Source organism: Syngnathus scovelli, chromosome 9 (genome assembly GCF_024217435.2).
Source record: "Syngnathus scovelli strain Florida chromosome 9, RoL_Ssco_1.2, whole genome shotgun sequence".
NCBI classification, from domain to species: Eukaryota; Metazoa; Chordata; class Actinopteri; order Syngnathiformes; family Syngnathidae; genus Syngnathus; species Syngnathus scovelli.
Genome location: NC_090855.1, coordinates 5,430,175 through 5,454,045, shown reverse-complemented (window position 1 = coordinate 5,454,045; position 23,871 = coordinate 5,430,175). Strand labels below are relative to the sequence as shown.

Genomic DNA, 23,871 nt, shown 5'->3' with positions numbered 1-23,871 from the left:
AATTTTTTCGACGGCGTGACACCTGCCATTAAAAAATTCATGAGGTGTGTCTGAAAAGTTACAGGACTGCTTTCAGAGAGTATAAATCCAAGCTAAGAAAAGAGTGACGGAGAAAAAAAAAAAAATCACACTGAGCCACATTGTGTGAGTAGTGATCGAGGTTGCTTCAGCATGGCCAGGAACTGTCAGATGCTCAGGCACGTTGAAGGACAAAACTCGTAGTTTGAAACATATCCAATCGAGGAATGCTTCTGTCATACCTCATATACCGCATCCATTGCAAAGAAGCAAAAGTGATACAAATTATACTTGACATGATTTAAAGTTGATGCTTGTGGTGATTCACGGTAGCATCCTTCTAATGGTGCCAAACACGCTTGCTTGCACCAATAACTCACACATATGAGCAAGTGGGAAAATAATGATTGGTGCCTTGGGTGCCGATGGAGGGATTGAAATTGCTTCCTCATAATTAAGTTTGATGTTATTTGCTTTGAGATGCCTCTGCATACTGCAAAAAGTGGTTTTACAGCTTACAGTCTCTTCAAAGTACTTGCAACATGTCCTCAATATGTGTTGCTCTTAAGCAGAAGCCATTCAGATCTGCTCTTTGCCACTTTTTGCGTTCTTTCCTTTGCCTTTCCATCACCTTTTGCTTTAGCCGTGCCCTAGATTTCATTTCTCTAGCCGTCTTTATATTCAGATATGATTCCCCATAGCACTAGGGATTTTGTTTCGTTTTTATTTTACATAATTGATCTCTAAGGTAAAAAAAAAAAAAAAAAAGGTCTTGTTTGACTCTGAGAAGACTGAGTAATTAATTGTAAAACTTTATGAAGAAGAATCTTGGCTTGAGTTTATACACAAGACCACGTACATGGCAAAATGATGATACTTTATTATTGCTTAAATCAAGTGCATAAAATGCATGTCTTTTTTTGCATATTGCTAAAATGAATCATGTTTCTTATAAGCCCAAGTAGCTTTTTAAAAAATATATAAAAAGGAGCACCTGCCATATGCGCACTGCACTAAATATCAATTAGGTGCGAGTGAAGCCAAGTTTATTTCCTACTGTCAGCAAATTTGGTTAACAAGGGGGAAGTTGCGGCAGGAAATAAAAGTGAGGCAGGAAGTAGCTCCTTGGAGATTGGCTTGCTTACCGTGCTATTTAAGTTGTTTATGATGTTTTGCATCATGCTGCATCCTGGCTCATTTAGAATAAAATTTGTTACTAACTATAACTGAATTTACTGGTGCTACTATACATTGCCACCAGTGTCTCCAACCAGATTTCTACTACACTACACTCGTATTAATAATAATGATAATAATAATAATAATATTAATAATACATTTTATTTATAAGGCGCCTTTCAAGGCACTCAAGGTCGCCGTACAAACATAAAATAGCATACACAAATGAAAAAGAACATCCATCCATCCATCCATTTTCTGAACCGCTTAATCCCCACGGGGGTCGCGGGCGTGCTGGAGCCTATCCCAGCCGGCATCGGGCAGTAGGCGGGGGACACCCTGAACCGGTTGCCAGCCAATCGCAGGGCACACAGAGACAAACAACCATTCGCACTCGCACTCACACCTAGGGACAATTTGGAGTGATCAATCGGCCTACCAAGCATGTTTTTGGGATGTGGGAGGAAACCGGAGTGCCCGGAGAAAACCCACGCGGGCTCGGGGAGAACATGCAAACTCCGCACAGGGAGGGCCGGAGGTGGAATCGAACCCGCACCCTCCTAACTGTGAGGCGGACGTGCTACCCAGTGCGCCACCGAGCCGCCTGAAAAAGAACATCTGCAGAAAATCAAAGCAAAAACGTTAAAAATTGACCATTTTAAAATTAAAACACAGACATGTTGCTGTTCAGCCTGTAATTATAATATTTAACCCATAGACCAACTTTTTGAGCTCGCTGTAGTGTTACTTCCTGTGTCTTTGTCTGTCACACTTGATTGTCACTCTCTCACATTGATCGCAGCATGAAGGTGACTGTGATAAAATTTCACTTGTAAATGTGAACCAAGTCCCACCTCAAATTAAAGTCTTAATGGTTTGCAGATTAAATACTAATTTCTCATCATAATAACTTCTTTTTATTTTTTTGGGGTGGGGGTCATGGGGTCAAAACTCACCTGTAACAAATTAAACAAAAACTAACCTCATATTGTAAATTACTATGATCTGTAATTGCACAATGTACATGACGCATCGATTATAATCAATATTGTGTCTGTCATGTTTTCTTCATCCTCTGCAGTGTTCCTGGGTGTGTCTGACTTGACAGTCTACCAGGTGCGGCACAACAGCATGTGTGTGCAATGGCAGCCTCATCTGCATGCCACTTATTACAGAATCTCCATCCAGTCCACACTCAGTAAGTAGAATAAGATTCACTGCTTATACAAATATTAAAGCAAGTGTTAAATTATGTACCCTTCATTACTTTTAAACAGTTTTAACATGTTTTCAGATAATAGTCTTGCTCCAGTTTTATTGCCAATCTAAATTCACCTTGAGCATCTCTAAATAAGAGAAACTGTCACTGTATGGCCTTTGCAAAGTCTGGAGAAAATTGAGAATAGATGAGGAAACAAATCAATACTGTGCTGCCATTTATTTACTCTGTTTGTTTTTGTCACCTATCGAAAGTTGTATTGGTTCAAATGTCAAAAGCGGCAGCAAGATATTTGATTATCACAGTCAATAATAACTTTGACAAAACATGTATCTTATCAAGGAAATTCACTATAAATTGAGTTTTGTTTTGTGTGCGTGGACGCATATGTGTTTTTAAAATAAAATGGTAGCCTTTGCATGGATGCGGTTGTTTTTTATTGGTTTGGGAGAACTTCTGTACTTCATTTAATGTTTTATGACTGGGAAAAAAGTGTGAGCTTTCATTTTTCAAACAGGAAGAAAACGCTTAATAAGATTTCATGGGACTGAGGGGATTTTTTTTTTCTTCATCCTCATGGACATTTTGTTGACGTTTGTTATTTTACTGCAGACAGTCAGCGGCAAGAAGTGAGCCTAGGAGGCGGGGCTTCTCGACAGTGCTTCTACGACCTTTTTCCAAGCAGCCAATATGAGATCAACATTCACGCGCTGATTCCGGAAATGGAAGGACCTCCCATCTCCGTCACTGACATGACACGTATGTTATACAAATTATTGCTGAATGTTGAAAGATAAAACCTGGCAAGTTCACTTCTCATTGTTTCTCAATTTTTCAAAAACTTTTCCATTAAAATTTTGCACTGATTCCAAATCTGCAAAAACAAAGACTTCCATTGAAATATGTATAAAACCATCAAGGGAAATATTCTGTGCCTATCGCATGTTCATTTTCATTTTTTATCACTTTCACTTTCCCGTTATTACATCTTTAAGTTTCTCCACCAGTCCCATTTCGAATTAGTGAGACATAGCCGCCTCTCTGCAGCAATCTCGTCGACCTTCATATTTTTTTATTTTTTTTTGTAATACCAGAATCTCAGTAAGGATTCTGGCTCTGTTGCAGTCCATTGGCCAGGTGATGAGCTCAGTTGAATCACACAACTCCAGGGACCTCGGGGGCTCTGCTCACTGTCAGAGTTTTAAGATAGATAAGACTCACCCCAAAACACACAGATTCCCCTCCTGCTGTTTTTCCACCCAGTTGTGGGTGGGGATTAGTTACAACTTCGAAAACTGTGGTGGATTAAAATTTGCCGTTCAGTTTTTTCCTCACTCAGGGCCTTATTAGTACTTTGAGATTTCTATGAAATGTAAAGTGCGTTAGAAATAATCGACTTGTTTATTTGCCATTGCGTTTTTGCCCAATTGTGTTCAGTGTAATTTATTTACATTTTAATTTAAGTTTTTTTTTCACCGCATCTGCTCCTTCCTGCCAACTAATCATTTTGGAGCAGACACATCCTCAAGCCTGGGGTTGTTGTTTTTTATCCCTCTGAAAAACAGCCTGTGGTCAGGTACACACTAGATTGATGAAAATACTTTTTCTGGCCTTAGGTTGTGTGCGAACAGATGGTAGATCTAGACACATTTTTGTCTTTTTTACTCTGACTATAAATGGAAAGAGACAAAAAGACAATTGGGTTGCTTGTAAATACACATATGCCCCAAAAAAGATCAACAAAACACAGTTATTGGTGCTAAAAAGAGGATTAGGAAACTTCAGATTCACAGACAGGATGCCATTACCAATTTGTCCTGTGTGTCTCTAGTGCCAGCGCCCACTCAGGCTCCAACTGAACCCCCTGCCACGGAGCCCCCTCCCACAATCCCACCTGCCAAAGAAGGTAAGCAAAGACTTTTCATGATGTCACGCTGTTGTTGTTGCACTTCTCAACACTAATTTTTCTGACATGGGCAAGTCAGCCACATCGCTCCATGTTATCAAAGCGCAGTGAGAAGTAAATTGTTACAAAATGGTTTAAAAAATGCCACTTATCGCTGTTCCCATCAAATTAATTTCTAGAGTAAAAAGAACCACCCCTGAAATCAGACAAGATTGTAAGGTGAGGAAGAAAGGCAGACAGTTTCACACGATACAAGCATCACCCCCATGCCAAATGTTCCCACGATGCGATGTTGCTGTCTGATAAGCTCACCTAACAGCCTGACCCGTGACACAAACTCCACAGACATGATCGGGCAAGCCTGCTGAGCCTTCTGTTGTAATTCAAGTCTACATTTCTGACCTTTGATGCCTTAAGTCTAGACAAAACCACAGAAGACAAATAGCCAAAAATACTAAGCCTACTTGGGAAAATACTGTACAGACAGCAAAAACACAACTATGAGTGAAAAAAAAAAGTCAGGAGAGAAGGACAACGGAATATGAAAATGGCAAAAATTATGTGAGAAAAGAGAAAAAATCTGGAAAAATGACTTTTCGTGGGGGCAGGCTACAAAAACATCACAGGTCAAGCATGTAAAAATTCAGCACCTGACCTTTTATCTTGACATTTCTGACAAGCATACTTGCAATGAAATGGCATTTCCTTCCTTCGAAACAGAATTGTTTTTTTTTTGGGTAGGGGGTTATGTTTTATTATTGCTCCAAAAAAAATTGAGTTTGACTTTCTTCACTTGAACATTGAGAAAAACCTTTTCCTTGTCATTTATTCATTATAACTCTAACCCTACAAACTAAAATTTCTTGCAGAAAATTTCCCCTAATGTCAATCGACTATAATTTTTCTCTTTTCAGTAACTTGTTTGTGTTATGTTTCAGTCTCCCAAGCTGTTTGCCCATAACATGTATGCATCTGCCTCATGTGCTTATCTGTGAAGTATGCAAGGAAGCCAAGGCGGACCTGGTGTTCCTGGTTGATGGCTCCTGGTCAATTGGAGACGACAACTTCATGAAAATCACAAATTTCTTGTATAATGCCATTGGATCACTGGATCAAATTGGGCCCGATGGTACCCAGGTGAGTTACGTTAACATGCTGTCACCGACACCATGTCACAAAATGCAGTAGAGGACTCACATAGAAGTGCATAAATTTCAAGTCTAACTATTGTGTGTAGGGTTAGGTCTTATGTCTGATCTGTGAAATCTGAACACAGTAAACATTTAAGATTATGCAAAATATGTTTTTACATAATGACAAATGACTCTTGGATAAAGATTTATGCTGTGCTCTCTATGAAGTTGGTGTATGCGGTATATGTTAAGCAAGGCCAAATCTAAAAATGGGAAAAAAAAGTCAAACATGAATGATATATTTTAATTAAAAAAATAATTGACTATCTTTTTTTTCTCACATAATCCAGATTACATTTGGTTATATAGTAATTATTAAATATAAAATAAAAATATCTATTTGATTATTTACAACAAGTCAATCAAGCAATAATTTGATACAATAAATAAAAACCGAAAGCTACAATTTTGATAAAGCAATATCAGGAGAGAACATCTAAACAAAAGCAACAAATATTACAGAACTCTCGATAATGTAAATACTCGTTTCAAGGAATGGGGTGGGCCAGGATGTTGCCCCGGGCCGTACTTTGCAGGCTCACTGATTTTCAATCATGAGACTCTGCTGCCAAAAGTACGTGTCAAGGTTTACAAAACCTGCAGCAGTATTGTTTCTTGCCTCGTGCACGACGTGTCTGACAGTTCACTTACAGTAAATAGAAGTGCACTCATTTTCCCGGGAGCTTCAAATCCTGAGCTGAATAACAGCTTGATGCTTCTTAATAATAAATGAGATGGTTTACTGTAGTTCTTTGTTCACCTTTTATACTCACATTTACACATATGTTCCCCCTCTGTTGAAAGCTATCTCATGCCATTGAACTGCACACACTGCCTACATTTGTTTACAATACACAGTTCATTCAAAAAAAAAAAAAAAAATCCACCCAATGTACGTATATGAAATCAAATTTATATTGAGTGCATATTTTTTGAAAAAAAAAATCCAACACATCTCCCATTCATAAACCAGCACCACAACGTTAACAATTTATTTATTTCTAAACAGGGTTGCTATCTCGGGGTTTCTGTTGTGAAATTAGCATAACAACAGTCTATAAATTCACGAAATTGCAAGAGCGAGGGAAGCTTACAATGACTGAACATTGCACCCCAAGGGAGTCTGTTTGTGTTGTTTCTGAAAAAAAAGAAAAAAAAAACGTTTAAGCATCTCTGTTTATTTGCTTTGTTGTGTCCCTGAGAACTTCTGGCTAGTTCATTCCAAATGCATTACTCTTTAGAACAAATATCAAGTGGTTGCAGCCCCAGTGCCTTGAGGCAATAGGACTACTGGAAAACACAATTATCTTGATCCTTAGCATAAAAACTACCAGGAGGAATACTTAGAATCATGTTGCCAGAGCGAATGCTACAATCTCTTCAGCCTCAAAGCGTTTCTCTTATATCAGGTTCATCAATAATGCCAGGTTGTTGTAGACCACCCCTCCCTCCACAATATGTCACCAGCGGTCAGCTGCTTCATTTGTCACGCCGTAGAGGTGCTCGGGAAACCTTTTTCTTTCATTTGTGCAGTACAGTTTGTGCTATTAAGCACTTTGCTACCCTCAGCATGCCCTGTAACCTCGTGGCGGTGGGCTACCGACAGCAAAACACTGGCTGTAATGCGAGAAAGTTGGCAGTGATCTAAAGTGAAAGTTGGCTGCTTAATGTTGACTGTCTTGAGCCAACAAAAGCAACGTTACAAGTCTGGAAGTAATCACAGTCCCCATCTTGGGTAAGCTATTTTAGATTTTGTAAATGAGCCTGATTTTGGGAGTGTGGAAATATTTCAATTAATGTTCTAAATATTTTCTTGACCACCAGCTTAATTCACAGCTTTAATAGAACTCATTAGCTTGCTGGGTCCGTTTCAAATGCTTAGAAGAAAATCTAATGTTCTCACTTGTTGGCTCAGCATTGGTCCACTTAAATAAATGAAGCTCTTCTGGGGGGATAATGAGAGAAATATTTTTGAAGACAAATCACATACTCTTGGTTTTATACGAGCACATGCCAAATCAGCAACTTGGACAAAATTGTCCTCTTAGTCAAACGTGTTGACAAAAAAAAGTTTTTTCTATTAAAATGCTGGTGTCATAGGGCAGGTCTGGTGGGCAGATCCACGGGATGGTGCAACTCATGGAATCATCTTGGGAACCCACACAACACCACCTCTAACCATTTTTATTAGTCACCATTTTCAACACCAAATGGATGGTTTTATGATTTTGTTTTGTGTATCTGGTGCTCTTTCTACATCAATAAATTTCTTTGTCCAGGTGGCTATTTGTCAGTTCAGTGATGATGCTCGTACAGAGGTCCAGTTGAGTTCCCATGGTAACAAAGAAGCACTGCTGGAAGCGATTCAGAGGATCAGATACAAAGGAGGCAACACAAAGACGGGTCAGTACATCTTACAGCAGCCGTGGTGTTGATTCACAGGGGGAAATTTCAGTAAGACGAAGGATGTTTTGCTTTGGCGCATCAGTCCGCATTGCAGACACAAGGTCCACTGGCAGCCGTTCTGGAGCTTTGATGGGTGCCACAGGATGCCCAGCAGCAGATGGACTTTCCTCTTGAGTAACATTAGGCGAAATAGTCATTTCCAGAGGCAACAACTAACTGTCGCTCTCAACTTTTAAGCTAACGTTACTTTCCTTGGAGGAGGAGTAGAAATTTCCAATTAAAATCCATCTCAAAAGGACATCTGCTGCTGAACGATAATCAAAACACCACAAGAGCATTAATGGGCCTTTTAACAGATTGTGATCGCAATTAGTTATAATTCTCCAATAAACTATTGTCCTCCTGTTATACACCGTCAATTTTCAGACAATCGTAAAAATGTGAGTAGGAATCACAATTTCTTTTTGCTGTTTTTTTTTTTTTTTTAATTAAAATGCTCCCATACCATACCCAGGAGACATACTCTGAGGGTCTGAATACTTAACAAGTAGCATGGCTTCTGAATCTGTTGTAATATTCATGTCAGAGTGTCCAGCTGTGCTCGTGAGCACAAGGTGAATGTCGGCAACGTTGATGCGATAATGAGACTTTACAGCGAATGCCGCTTGTTGAGAGCATTTTAAGTCTGGGTGTGGATCAGCGTCTTTTCAGAGAAACGGTGTCCTTGTGCTTTTGTCTGCTTCAGGGAGGATCTCCTCATCATTTCTATACTCTTGTGCCTTTTATCTCCACCAGATCCCAAAGGCCTCTTTTTTTTCCTTCCCTCTTGAGGACCCTACTGTTTGCTTCTCCCTGCCCCATTTGTTTCCGCTTTTTATTCGCACCACCTTTCATATTTGCAGCGCTGTGTTTTGAAAAATTATAGCCAGGTTTCCATTAATCACTACAATTTAGTACCATTTTGTTATTTCTATTGTCAAGTGTACTAAAATACCTTAACCTACTATGTGAGATAATATCAAATGAATCGAATAGAAGGGTGCTTCTAAAACTTTTTACATTAAGTTCCACCTCCAAAACGTAAGGCCAACTTTAACGTACAGTCCCGTTGTTGGTGCGAGTGTTCATCACAGACATGGGGGAGGTATTAAAGCATAAGTGTCAAACTGAAGGCCCGGGGGTCAGATATGGCCCTCCAAGTAATTTAATGTGGCCCGCAAAGACAAATTTTGCATCGACTTTGTGTCATTACTAAGATTACAAATTGTCTTTATCTTTATCCAGTGTCTAGTGAGAAAAAGAGAAAATAATTTACACGCTATAACGTGTCAGCCAAGGAGGACGGGCATCTAAGGTTGAAAGTAGAATGATTTATTTTTATGCAAAACAGAGTGGCAAATTTTGAATTTGATTAAGATCTGAACCAGGTTCTCAAAATGTATTTATTTGTTTCGTATTTTTTAGATTAATTTAACAATTTAAATGACCATACACCCTATTAAAAAACTTCCATCGTAATATTTTCACTAAACTTAATTTTCGTTTAGTTAATGAAATAGTGCCTATGTGAATGTATATTAGAATATAATTTCAAGAGTTACTGAATAAATCGAAACTGAGATTGAACAAAAACAAAAAAACTGACAATATTTTGTCATTTGAAACAGTTCAAAGTGAGAAAGTATGATACAAGTAAAAGAAAACATTATTCTTGTTCTGAGTCTTTCCGGTGGTGTGTTTGTTTTGGCAGAGACCCAAATGCTTCTGGCAAAATATCCACAGAGGTAATGACCAGGGTTGGCATCGCTGATTATTCAACCTTGATTGGTTATATTAAAACACACTCGGGAACATCCTGGCAACTTCGGCACGTAAACAATTTAATAACTGCACCATGTTTACTTTTGGGATGTGCGTGTTAAGTAGTCTGCATCTAATCTTCATACCAGAATTTGTGTGTGACAGACACACAAACACGGATGTCAGTGCTCTACTCGAATAATTGCTCCTTACATGAAGTGAGGGGAAAATGGCACATATAAATGTTAATAAATGTCTTGCGGCATGTACAGTGTTCTTTGTAATGTAGTTATGCATTAGTCTAGCGACAAGATCATTCTTCTTCAACCCATAGAAATCAAGTCATGCTTCTTTTATATGATTTATTGTATTTTTTAATAACGTAAATCCGAGATATCGCAAAGGAAGTAGAAGCATATATAATTAGTATTCTTCAAATATGAGTTCTTTCTTGGTCCATGTACGCTCCTTCACCAATAAAAAGTGCCAACTATGTCTATTCTTGTTTAGAAACTGGCAAACAAACAAACAAAAATCATAAGCTCCTTGGCAGAGGTAAAAATATCCTTCTGAACGAGAGAATAAAGGCTTGAGAGGCAACGAGGCTTTGCGGGCTAAAACAGGAAGAGATTATTTCAAGTATTTTTATTTTTTTTAACTTTTACATCTTCACTGAGTGTGAGACAACTGGTTTCATAGAAGGTACGCTGACAGTGTTGACTAAGTATACACAAAGTACTGGTTAATTGAGCTACTAAACCACAATTCCATGTCATATTTCAAAACATTTTGCCTGATTGACTAAAATATTCTCTCCCTTTTTGGCTTTTTCAATCTTCCCCACTACCATGGTTCCATCTCTGAGTTCCTGGGCCCTCTGCTGTGCTCAGAGTCTCACTTCATGCCTGGCTTGCTTCTGCAATTCCACTCTTGCCCCGTGTGATCCCTGGACAGTGTAGAAACATGTATTACTGGCAGCTATATGACAACGCTACTCTTTATAGGCCAACCGTGCTATCATTTGTCATTTTTGACACATCTTTGAAAAAAAGAATGTCTGCGTGGATTCCCTCGGACATCCAGGTCATGGTAATCCGTAAAGGTTTAATCGAGGTTTCTTGGTTGTTGAGGGTGTTTTGCCCTTTATCCCCTATTTATGTCTCTGGTTGGGTGTTATTGTTGATGTTTTGCTGCTGTTGTTTTTTCAACTGCCTGGTGACTTACAAGCCTTGGGGAAGAGATGTCAAGACTTGTACCCTGACGACAACTCTCTTTTGGGATTAGGCCTTTCTAGTGTGACATTGATGCCTTTTTTCCACACCTCTCACAAGCCACAAAATTTTATCATTGTTATTTTTGAGATACAAATGAACTGCTGATCCTGCACCCGAAGAGGTAAAGGAAGTGTCAATCTTGATTTTCATTTGAGTTTCATCAGAGTCACTTTGTGATAGCAGGTGTGTATATTGACTTGTTTAAATGTGGTTGGTCATTATTGTACAAGTTATTATTGCAAGTTATTCGAGGGTGTGCACACACCACTCATCTTAATATATTTTTTTTACACGTTCCCTTAAATGATTCCAATTAGTTATTCAATTAAGTTGTGCAGGTTATAGTTCACATTAAAAGTAAAGGTTATGAAATAAATTTTCAATACCTTACAAGAAAAGTTTCACCACGTATCTTTGTCACTTAAACACCTTTCTGATTCAAGGTGTTCTCATTTTGCGCTTCCCTAACACCCAACGACAAAATGACAACCTGATAGCTTTTAATTAGTCTCAAGGCTCTTGCTTATATGAAACAGGTGAGTGCATGTGATGGGAATGCCACGAAAAAAGCAAAATCTGCTAGGAAATATTATCTTGAAGGAGTCTTTCCGCTCCACATTCACACGCCTGTCAAGTTGACTTTGGAGGTGGCGATGTATGTGAATGTGGCTGTCTTCCATCCTCTGGCATGTTCTCATGGGAAGCATTTAGCAGCTAGAATTGCCTTCATAAAGGAAGCAACATACTAAGTGCCTGCGCGTACTTTGACTCAAACCCTTCATTTCACTTTTAAATGTATACATGCTCTGCTGTATTACTTTATTTTGCAATTCAAAGATTCTATTTTCCATGGTCTCATAACTTAAACTTGAGCCTTATATTATATACAGTATAGGCTACACAACAAACCGGTGAATAACCAGTTTTGAAATCAGAGACTAGTAAAAACGGTTCAAATATTTTAAATAGATGAATGCTAATAAAAATTGCTTGCAATTTTTTAATTTTTTGAAACTGAAGACAAGTCGATGCACAATTTTTCTTCGCGGGCCACATACAATGATATGATGGGCCGTATCTGGCCCCCGGGCCTTGAGTTTGACACCCATGCTGAAACGTAACCCAGTTATGTACAGTAGCTTTACTTAAATGTGTGACTACATTCATGTGAAGATAACACATACTTTTTTTTGGTATCATTATAATAATTGCAATTCAATAATGTCTGTTAATAATTATGTGAGGTGAAGAAATGGTGAAATAATAACTATAATATCCTTCACTTAATTGTTTCGTCTGTCAAGCAATCTATTATCCTTTCTTTCATCGTATTTCATTTAAAAATGTATTATCTGTGCCTTTTTTTGCAAATTAGCTCATGTGATTTAGGTTTGTAGGGGGAAAAAAGAGTTTCTATTAAGACCCAAATTGGTGGGCATGTCTGTCACTCACAGCTTTTGGAGTCCGAAAAAAAAAAAACAAAAAAAAACAGTTGATGTAAGATTGACTCCATTCTAGCCCTGCCACCATTAAAGATGGAGACAAGCCCGAGAAAACAGAAGAAGGATGAGAAAATAAAATGTTAATTGACAGGAGCACTTCTGAAGATAGATGACAGCGATTGTCCATGCCATTATAAAAAGGTCAAGTGCAGCGTCACAAACTATAAATACTAATCAGAATGGCTAAGTGAGAAGTTCCAACATGTTGTGTGGTGATAATGAACTGATCAATCACGGCTTTAAAGGACAACTTAATGATCTGCTTGTCTTGCCATTAATGATACTAGAGTGTGACAATAAACGGCAATAAACATGAAGCCTTCTGCCTTACCGTGATATGTATATGATTCCTTTCAAAGGTTAGTGAGGACAAGAATTGTTCAGTAACAAAAACAATATTAAATATTTATAGGCTCAAATCCCACATGATTGAGAAAATGCCTTTAAGCCTCATCTCATGAATAAAGTTTTTATGTTTTGTCTTATGGGAGGATCTTAAAACTATCTAAGATGCCCACATGCATTTTATTGACTGATTAAATCCATGAAAGTTTCCTGTGAATCAACCTTTAAAAGTTGGTCAACTTTCAACCTTTGTGAGATTTTTGTCTTCTGGTCAGTCTTATCTGTAAACATTAGGAGCTCATTTAAATTCACTTATTCTAAATACTAATGGACAGGCTGCCCTTAGCTTGGCTGCCTCCAGAGTTTTGTCGATCTCTCATTGACATGCATAGGTTTTGGCCTTCAAACTATATTTCATTTGGGCTGACAGAATAAAGAATGTTTTTCTTTTTTTTTTTTTTTTTTTTTTTACACGTCAGTTAAAATGGTTGGGAGATTCAAGCACAAAATAAAACTTTTTAGTACATTATAGAACTGCTATAAATTCAAATATGCTGTGTATTTTATTAACAGTTATTAAAAACTGCTGACATAAGTAAAATAGTTGAAGATAGTTAAATGTTTGTTATTGTTATGATTACTCTTCATTAAAATTGCTTTCCTTTATCAGGGCGAGCCATTAAACATGTGAAGGAGTCCATTTTCACCTCTGATGCTGGAGCCAGGAGGGGCGTACCCAAAGTCCTGGTTGTCCTCACTGATGGCCGTTCACAAGATGATGTCAATAAAGTGTCCAAGGAAATGCAGATAGATGGTTTGTAGTCTGTTCCACAAACAAAAAGTAACCAAGGCTTGGATTGTTGGCATGCATTATTGAGATTTGATTATGACTTCTATAAAAAAAAAAAAAAAAAATCTTCAACCGGGTTTGATTTATTTATCTGATCCCACCACCCATCCAGGATACATCATTTTTGCAATCGGCTTTGCCGACGCAGATTATGGCGAACTGGTCAACATTGCCAGCAAGCCCAGCGACAGACACGTCTTCTTCGTGGATGACTTGGATGCTGTGAAGAAAATTGAAGAACAGCTCATTACTTTTGTCTGCGAGGCAGCCACTGCCAGTGAGTAACCACACTTTGAAAATAACAGTTGGAAGTAGAAGGCTCTAACTAACTTGCTCTTTTTGTAACAGCTTGTCCGTCTATTCTGATGAGTGGAAACAGCATGGCAGGTAAGATGTTAAATTGACAGGGGATGACAGCTAATACGGGCTTAATCACAGGCAGGAGGGGGTGATGAGTACTTGGTCTCCTGTAGGTTTTCGCATGATGGAGAAATTTGGTTTGGTGGAGAAGGAGTACAACACCATTGCTGGAGTTTCCATGGAGCCGGGCTCATTCAACAGCTTCCCGTGTTACCGGTTACACCGGGACGCTCTGGTGTCGCAGCCCACCAAGTGAGTGAGGGTGGGTCAACTCAGGGGAAAGAAATGTGACGAGAACCTTTCTTGGTTTTACATGAAATGTTTAAAATGTTTATGTTCATGTAACATTGCAAATATGCTCTTTGAATTAATTCTATTTACCGTATTTTCCGCACTATAAGGCGCACCTAAAAACCTCAAATTTTCTCAAAAGCCGACAGTGCGCCTTATATATGGACCAATATTGAGCCACTACAGCAGGCGTGTCCAAAGGCCAAATGTATATATCTTGTATATGGACAACGTTTTAAAATGGGCCATTCATTGAAGGTGCGCCTTATAATCCGGTGTGCCTTATAGTGCGGAAAATACGGTAACCTGTTCTGATATTAGCTTACAATAAAGCAAAAATGTCGGCTGTGCCAAATGGAAAAGAACATGTTCGGAGCACCCGTTCGATATAACACTTATGTAAATTTAAAAAAAAAGATATTTAAACAAAATGATGTTCTGCCAACACATTCTAAAATCACTTTAACATTAAAATTAAAAACTGCAGTTTTATATTTCAAGCCTTAACGTAAAGCAACAAATTATCAAGTTTACATTTTAAACTAGATGCGCTTCAAATATATCCGCAACCTGCAATCCAAAGTACTACTGTAATGCTTTTTTGTCAGTGTTGTTGTTGGGGGCTTTTCGTCAGGCAGCTTTAAATTTAGCCTCCTTAACTAGGAGCGTTCCGTTTTTTGTTTTTAAAGTGACATTGACAAGAGTGCTGAAAAGTAGAAGCTGAAATTGTTTGAACCTCGATGCTCAGAGGCAACTTCCACCCAAAAAGTTTGATTCTGTGATGAAAAAAGGTGGCACTCTGAGACAGTTTGAGGCAGCCAAGCACTCCGTAAAAGCTCTCAGCCAAGCAGCAAAGAGACTTGAAAAATACACTCCAGTGAGTAGGCTACATGCCTTTAGGGCACAGTTAACTCATTTTGTGTGTTGTGTATGATGTGTCTTGCCATTTCTGCACATGTGCACCAGATACCTTCATCCTGAAGGTTTACCATCCGACTACACCATCTCCATGATGATCCGTTTGCTTCCTGAGACTCCGCAGGAGCCTTTTGCATTATGGGAAATCCTCGATAAGGACACCGAGCCGTTGGTGGGACTCATCTTGGACTGTGGGTTTTATTTCGACTCGTGTTGTTTCCTTATCTTGTCATTGTTTCAATCTGCAGATTTGTGGTGCTGTCTGCAATCTCAGCACCGCAAGATAAATCCTTCAATATGATTAGATGTGAAATTAACTTAGCCAGCAACTTTTCACTTGACAAAGACATTGTGTACTTGGAGTTACGAAAGAGCCATTGATGAAAATATGTTTACAGCAAAAGTTTTTTTTTTTTTTTTACTGTATAATCCCCAAAGGAGTGCTTTCAAAGAGTTAGGATTCCTTTCCACGGGGTTAGCCACAGAACTTCAGAAGCCGTGCAGCCACTTCCCCAAAAACAAAGACAAATGTCTTTCTAAACGTACTGAGGGAAAAAAATTATTAGTGCCGACAGTGACTCATGAGACCCTTCTGGGGAGAATAGAGAACTCTCGCTGTGTTAATGAGGATGTATATATCAAAGTTACTTACAGACAACTTTCACACAGTAATGCAATAAGCAGCATTATACAATGAGTGCAGTTATTTTGGAGTTACACAGTGGGATATTTTTTTTTTCTGTTCTCAAATTTGAGGTTAAAAATATATTCATGCCTGAATAATTTTAAATGAGCAATATTTTGTCTTTTGTTTGTCTGTGCTTAATCAAAATGGAGCAATTTGTTTTGAAAACTAACATTTAATACATTTAATCAGCTGTGCCTATATTTTCTGTAAGATCTGTCCTAATGTTCATTTTTCTGGATCTCCTACAGACTCTGGAAAGAGTTTGACATTCTTCAACTACGACTACAAAGGAGACTTTCAAAGTGTCACCTTTGAAGAGCCTCAAATAAAAAAAATCTTCCATGGAAGTTTCCACAAGGTTAGTGTTTCTACTTAGTGCCTTATTAATGGTGTATTTTATTCTTTAAAGTATCCATTATAAAAAGGGGGGAAAAAAATAAGCATCAATTATACCAGCCTTCTGACATTTTGGAGTGTCTCATCAGGAGTTCAAGTAGTTTTAAAAGCGCTAGACCTTTTAGTACTTTTTGACAAAGTATTGTTATACCATTTTGACAAATAAATTTGCCCCAAAAGTGCGACTTATACTCCGGTGCGACTTATATGTTTTTTTTTTTTCACTGTATTGTGCATTTTATGGCTAGTGCGACTTATACTCCGGTGCGACTTTTAGTCCGAAAAATTACGGTAACACTGCCCCTACATGAATATTCATTAGGGCACTATATCTATTGTGCTAATTCTGCAATTTATGCAACTATTTATGCAAAGCCACACATAAAATATGCAATGCATAACAAATTTAATATTTACAATTCATTACGTTACACTTAAAAGAAAGATAGCCATTTGATATTTGTGCAGTGACTTGTATATGAAAGATTACAATGAAAACTTTGTGCATCAAGTTTTTTTATCTTGAGGCAATGAGTAAGGTGGGAGGATTTAGACGGGGCAAACTGAGAGCAAAGAACTACAAGTGCAGTGACATTTTCTTCACGCAAATTGAAAAGATTAGTGAGCGGCCCATGCACCCTTGAAAATGCTGGGTTAAAAATTGGACCAACTCGGAAGTTGGGTCAAATTGACCCAAAACAACCCATTTTTTGTTCAAAACAACCCCGACATTGTTTTTTTTCCCACAACAACCTGAGGGGGTCCAATTTTTAACCCATCATTTTTAAAGGTATTGGGATGGGTCTGCAAAGAGCTACAATTTGAGTCCTGCTGGGTACAAAAGAAATTGCACAGTCTGCTTCTCTGAGCAGTCTGTAGCCAAAATATATAGTTGGAATTGAGAGATACAAATGAATATAATACATTTAAATCCAAATCGAAAAAAAAAAAGTCTTTATGATAAGCGGGATATATTTCACAACAAACAAATATCAAGTCAACTTTGTAATTTTTTTTTGCTCTGATTACCTTTTTTCTCTCGTTGGTGTTTGTATAGCTGTGTTTGTGCTCTTTGCGGATAACAATCGCTCGATAACGCTGTGTTATGGATTCTCGCTCTCAGAGTACAACAGAGTTAATAAAAAAATTTCCCCCATTTCCCTCCCAAATCATACGTGCAATATGAGTGATAATGCATCACTCTCAGCAGAAGAACCAAAAGCAATTTGTCTCATGTCTGGAAAATGATAAGCCAGACCAAAACAAACGAGGTGTCTTATAAACACTGTGATGCTGTTGATGTTTGAGACTGTGAATAATCACTTTTCTCTTTTTGTTTATTTTATGTTTTACCCCAATTGCTCTTTTATTTATTCATATGTATTCATAACTGCAAACTTGTGGTTGATCTCATCAGGATAAACATGGCTTACAATCAAACCTCAAACCACCAAACGCTTTTGTTGCCATCAAATCTACATTTATTCATCCATTTTGTTGTGAACAAACTAAAAAAATCTGATTGTGTCAGGTGGTTCACTTATAAGCAAGTAACGCTAACATCGAAATAAATCATGTTTGTACTGTCATTTGATAAATACTCAAAATGCATTTAACGCTTGCTTTTGTTTAGCTCCATGTGAGCATTAGCAAGACGGCAGTCAAGGTGGTGTTGGACTGCGCCGTTGTGGGAGAAAAAGCCATCACTGCAGCCGGGAACATCACCACGGATGGCGTGGAGGTCCTGGGTCGTTTGGTGCGGTCTCAACGTAGACAGGACCACTCTGCTCCGGTCAGTGTTGAGTCATGTAGGACCTGCTTGCATATTAACGTCCACCACTAATTATATCATCCCCCATTGGCTAATTCAACCTTTATCACACCTCTAAAAGTGAGCAGCCATAAACATTCAATTCCTGTTTTACTTGTGGGGGCAGCATTTGATTGCCAAGCTGCCGAACTGCACTTATCAATTAATGTAGTGCATGTGTCAAACCCAAGGCCCGGGGGCCAGATACGGCCCACCGCATCATTTTATTTTAGACAAATTTTGCGTCAACTTTCTGTCATTACTAAAATTACAAATTGTCTTGACTTTTAAGAAAATAGAGCGATTGCTTGCAATTTCTACTACCATTCATCTTTTAAAAATATTTGAACACGTGTGCATGACAAAACCCAACCGTATGTAACAAAAAACTTTTCAATATTTCTCCCATAACTTGTGTGTTTACATGTTTAAAGGCATAGAGAAAGGTCAAGTGAATTATTAGCCATGTACAACACATCAAGTCTCATAGAAAAATCTGGATCGAGTGGGCTGTAAAAGATTAAGTGCTGCTTGGAACCTGCTGAGCAAAAGTATTTCTCTAATAGGACAAGGAGGACAAGTGGACTTTTATCCACTTAACATATCACTGACCATTAACCCTAAGCTGCTCACATCACATTGCATCATATCGAGATGTATGTATATCTCTGAGGCCATTAAAGCCCAAACTGCTCCGAGTCTAACGTTGCGTGGGTGTATTTGCAGTTTCAGCTCCAGATGTTTGATATCATCTGCAGTACATCGTGGGCAAGCAGGGATAAATGTTGTGAACTCCCAGCTTTGGTAAGAACACACACACACATTCGCACAAACACATACTCCTGTCATCTGTGAACGTGCAGTCATTTGGTGGATATCACAGCTTGAGATAATCAGAGCCGTAATTGTGCTTGTGATCAAATGGAGTGACGATAAAATCAGAACGACCAAACTAAAATGAGGTCCAAATGACTTGGAATTCGTTTGAACGGGGATGGCCACTGGCGAAACAGCATTGGCGTTTAACCGCACCTAATTTCATTTGCAAAATTGAATTACATGCAGTGGTGCACCCCAGAGGATGTGCTGTATGATCTTTCCATTATGTTCGCATATACACACATGAGAGGTATGAGTTGCAAAATCCGCTACAGAGTCAGTGCTCTGAATTAATCATCACGCTACATTTATTGATATAAACATTACAAAATATAAAGGGAATGTTGTGTATGTAGTTTGTTGCTTAATAGCACAACAATAAAATACACCAGTGAATTTGGTAAAAAAATATTTTTCTTCACGGCTGTGTAGATTTTCAGTCATCCAGGTCATGGTAATTGGCAAAGGTTGAATTGAGACGAGTGGGCTCTTTTTGTTTGGATTTTTTTTTTTTTTTCTGAAAAAATTTAATGATGACTCGGGGAATTATTTGGCTCTCAACTCTGACATGGCTAAGCAAGAAGAATTGTGTTTATGTTGTAGCGAGTTGAAGAGGAGTGCCCCTCAATGCCTCACGCCTGCACCTGTTCTCAAGACAGCAAGGGACCCCCAGGACCTTCCGGACCTCCTGTGAGTTATTTCTGTCATTCCGTTTTATGATTGACCACAGATGTGTTGTTAGTCAACTTTTATTTGTTCATTTTCTTTCCCTGGACTCTAATTTATAAATGTCAATACTCATAGCGTCTGTTCTTGCATCATAAATTCACAATATTTTTTTCAGTTCTTTTCTTGTCCAGTATAGTCAAAGAGGAATAGAAGTAGGAATAAAATGTTTTGTGTGGTGCAACAGTAAGAAAATTCATTTTGTTTAATTGGTTTCTCCACACTGAAGTTATTTTGATTTAAATGAATTCAAATATAATACTAATTATGCCACTTTCCAGATTTTTTTGTTTTTGAAGTTGCAATGGAGTATTTCAGAAAACACATTCTAAGTAACACAAGCTCTTTTATGGCTTAAGAAATTCTACTCGTCATGATCTTCATTTTCAATTAGTCTGTCTCTGTTTCCCCGCTCAGACGTTCCATTCGCCATATGGTCTGTGTTTTCCGCTATTCACTTACAACTCTCAATCATTTTGTCTGCCTCCACCATCGGCACCACCTCGTTTGAGAGTGTAATTAAATGGTGATTTCATTTATCACAGAAGATTACGATCCGCCACAATTTTCATCCCAGTGCACCCAAGTCAGGTCCACTTTCTCATTTGAGAAATCCACTTGACAGCGTCTTTCTAATTTTCCTTAATTACGTCTCATTTAAGAAGCTTGTATTGCAACAAATTTGCACTTCAGCAACAAATGGCTAATAGAGAAGTAAATGCACATGTTTTACCTGTTTTCCTTATCCTGCCTTCACCTCTTTATATTTGAATTTTTCTTTCACTTTCATTCTTCAGCAGCTGTGATACTATTTTGTGGCCAGGCTATTATTTTTCTTTTACGTCCTCTTCATCCCAACACCAGCTCCCTTTTATGTCTCCTTTTCACAATGTCTGTTTGTACCTGCAGCTTTGAACGGACTACTTAAATCACATTGTAACTGTGCAATGTGGCCGTCAGTGACAGTCATAATGGGATAAATCTTTTCAGCGCTAAAGCAGCATAGCATGCCTCAATGTGTGTCAACCATGAACCATATCTTTATTTTAACACAATATATTGTTCATTTTGTAATGATTAGCATTTAATTTTGAGTGCATTGTACTTATCTACTGTGTTTTAGGGTGGTCCGGGAATACGAGGAGCACGAGGAGACAGGGGGGAACCTGGAGTGACGGTGAGTTAGTATTTTTGGTGCTTGACTAGACAAGCAAATGAATCTGTAAGCATTTTGGGGATCTTTGAAAGTCCTATGCACAGTAGCCTTCATGATGAAGAAAAAAAAATCACATGAATAGCTTTTATAAGCAATTTTATAAAGACGCTGACTCATTCCTCGTGAATTTTTGCGGCATACGAGAGTCGTGGCTATTGTAGCTCTTCACCTTGGGGAAAAAAAAAAGGAGAAAAACGTAAAACTAATGACGTCTTATATATCTCTTGAAAATCTGTGATCATTTGAGCAATAATTTGCTGAATAGACAGTACGCTGCATCATTAGTGAATGCAATTTGTAAAAGTCCCATTCACGTGAAGGTGGATTGGGAGCTTATTAAATGTCTGTGTGACTTTAATGAGTCGAAGATAATACATTCATGTGGTGGAGGTACAATGCTATAGGAGACTTAGACAGCCCTCCCATGAGGAACAACGGAGGGAGGATCAATAAAAACACCCACAACATCTCTCAGCAGTGTTCTCACGGACTTGCTGACTATGTATTCTACATGTGTTTTGTCCACACCTGCTCTCCAAGGATCGAACAAACCCCCATCTACTCCCTACTGATGTGGTCAAACGATGGAATCAAATGTCCTGGATATGAAGTGTTCACAAAGAGTCTTTTATAAAATCCCCCTTTGTTCTTGAAGCAGACATGTAACTTTGCTTGGCTAAATTTAGCTTAACTCTAGCTAAGGAGAGGAAAACAGTTCCCGGGAATCTGAATGGAGTAAGATTGCACCCCGTCTTTCCTTTTGCACTCACACACATATACACGACTGGCGATTTTGACCTTTTTCCCACCCCATAAAGCTTGTGGCCATACAGATTTGATTAAATTTTCACTCTTGCAGTCAGTACTTCATCACCAAGCTGCTGAACTATACTTGTCAGTTAATGTAGCGGTGTGGCGTAAATTCAGTGGAACATTAGCGTGGATGCCAGTGAACATTCCAGTTCTGCTTACCTTTTTGGGTTTGGCAGGATAGTGCTTTTGTGGAATCTGACAGAAGGAGTCCAAGGAATGCTTGACAAAAGTGCATGTAGGAGATTTTGTGTCTTTTGTTTTGGTGGCTTGTTTTATCTAATACTAGTGTGGGTCAAATAGAGATAAAATCCTTGTGTGTTTTTAACATGCTTTCCCAATAAAAAAAATTACGTTATCTTGTATTTCTAATTTCTCACCTTTGAGTGAGATGGAAAAGCTTGCAGTCTTCATTACCGAAGCGTATGCAAGCATTGAGTGTACTGCAGTCAAGCAAATGAAGTTGGTGAGCCTTTTGATATGGGCCCACTCTTCTCTTTTATTCTCACCCCAAAAAACTGAAGAAAGCTGTATCTTCCTTGACTGTTCTTCTTTTTTCATGGTTTAATAAAAATATATACTGTGTGTGCATTCTCCAAAAACTGCATCTAACATTGCAGGATGTCCATAAATCAAAATACTGAATGTGCGTGCGAGACGCCAACAGTCTTTCGGTTTTTTCTCCTGGGGATTTTTTTGCGGTCAGTCCAAGTTGCACCATGTGTGATGGACTTTGCTGTCAAACATGGCAATACATTCGCAACATTTACTGCCACATATAATGGCAACAGCTGCACATTATCCACAACAAAAAACTAATTTAGATATTTATGAAGCATGGATGTTCGCAACTAATGAGCCTGGATGTTAACTAACGAGCATAGATGTTGTTATGAATTCAACATTGTCTAACTACACTGTTGCAGCGGGTCCACATACCCAACACATTCCTGATTTTATAAAGGATTGCAATACAGTGTATGTTGATATATTGTATACTTACACAATGGTGCAGTGTAACTAACCATGCAGCAGCTGTGGAAGGAGGTCGCAGTTCAGTGCCCCCATCCCCTTCATGGTTATTTAGTGCAATATACGGAAAACGTGTTTTGGCTAGGGTTCTCCCTACCACTTGTTCTCAGTCTTGCAGGGAGGCCTTTCAGTAAGTCAATGAGAAAATATTATTGTTAATGGACGGCGTGTCAAGAGATGAACATGAAATGGCCCACCCAAGAGTCTTTCTCGAAATTCCTAATTCCTAGGACATTTTTGTTCTTCTTTACACAATCATATGCCGTACACATACTCGTCTGCAAGATATATATTTTCTCAGGTAACCAAATAAGGAAAAAAAAAAAAAAGATTAGATATTCTAATGATCAGGTGTTCTTGTTAAATTTATTTGTAACTTGTTTTATTATACTGTGTAGTATATTTAATGATTTGTTTAATTATTATATATTTATTTTTTTATTCATGTAGGGACCTCAAGGGCCTGTGGGAAAGGCTGGCTCTGCGGGACCACCAGGACTGCCAGGTCCTCAAGGACCCAGTGGCCTCTCTATTCAGGGGCCTCCGGTAAGCACTCACAGTACATTAGATGAATTCCTCTTTCCAGGAAGAAAGTGTTACATAGTGTTAAAAAAAACTATACTGTTGGTCATATACATGCATGACAAATGGTATGACAGGAAATAATTGTTTCCACAATTGGCTCAAAAGCTCACATTGTGTTTTCCCAAGTTCTGTGATATCAAAACACCTGCCAGCATAAACTGTCAAAAAGATATCCTGCCAGAAATTCAAGTCCAAAGTTCACTTGCGTTAAGGAAGAACTTTATGAAGAAAACGGCTGTTCGTTTCTTTGGTCCCTTGATATTGGTCGCTATGACTGCTATCATTTAGACAGCTGACATGTGGAACAATGTTTACTTTGCAGGGCGCTGCTGGGGAGAAGGGAAAGACGGGAGAGATCGGCCCAGCCGGCCCAATGGTAAGAGTTGCGCGCCATCTTTATAAAACGTCAAGGCCGCTTTTATTGTAGTCATCTGAGATACAAATGCTAGCAGATCCTAATTTCCATGC

At 38.5% G+C, this 23,871-nt stretch overlaps 1 protein-coding gene across 2 annotated transcripts in view; it reads left to right on the top strand.

The window, feature by feature from the left end:
• The window catches only part of col14a1a (collagen, type XIV, alpha 1a), a 72,242-nt gene that overhangs the window by 35,340 nt on the left and 13,031 nt on the right, over positions 1 to 23,871 (top strand). For both annotated transcript variants that reach the window (XM_068651885.1, XM_049729958.2), the window contains exons 23-39: positions 2,279 to 2,395; positions 3,029 to 3,175; positions 4,248 to 4,322; positions 5,320 to 5,459; positions 7,795 to 7,918; positions 13,513 to 13,656; positions 13,805 to 13,969; positions 14,041 to 14,079; positions 14,166 to 14,304; positions 15,310 to 15,452; positions 16,198 to 16,307; positions 17,979 to 18,137; positions 18,882 to 18,959; positions 19,638 to 19,724; positions 20,884 to 20,937; positions 23,269 to 23,364; positions 23,726 to 23,779. In XM_068651885.1, coding sequence (XP_068507986.1) covers positions 2,279 to 2,395; positions 3,029 to 3,175; positions 4,248 to 4,322; positions 5,320 to 5,459; positions 7,795 to 7,918; positions 13,513 to 13,656; positions 13,805 to 13,969; positions 14,041 to 14,079; positions 14,166 to 14,304; positions 15,310 to 15,452; positions 16,198 to 16,307; positions 17,979 to 18,137; positions 18,882 to 18,959; positions 19,638 to 19,724; positions 20,884 to 20,937; positions 23,269 to 23,364; positions 23,726 to 23,779 — 1,871 coding nt within the window. The remainder of the gene's footprint in view (positions 1 to 2,278; positions 2,396 to 3,028; positions 3,176 to 4,247; positions 4,323 to 5,319; positions 5,460 to 7,794; positions 7,919 to 13,512; positions 13,657 to 13,804; positions 13,970 to 14,040; positions 14,080 to 14,165; positions 14,305 to 15,309; positions 15,453 to 16,197; positions 16,308 to 17,978; positions 18,138 to 18,881; positions 18,960 to 19,637; positions 19,725 to 20,883; positions 20,938 to 23,268; positions 23,365 to 23,725; positions 23,780 to 23,871) is intronic.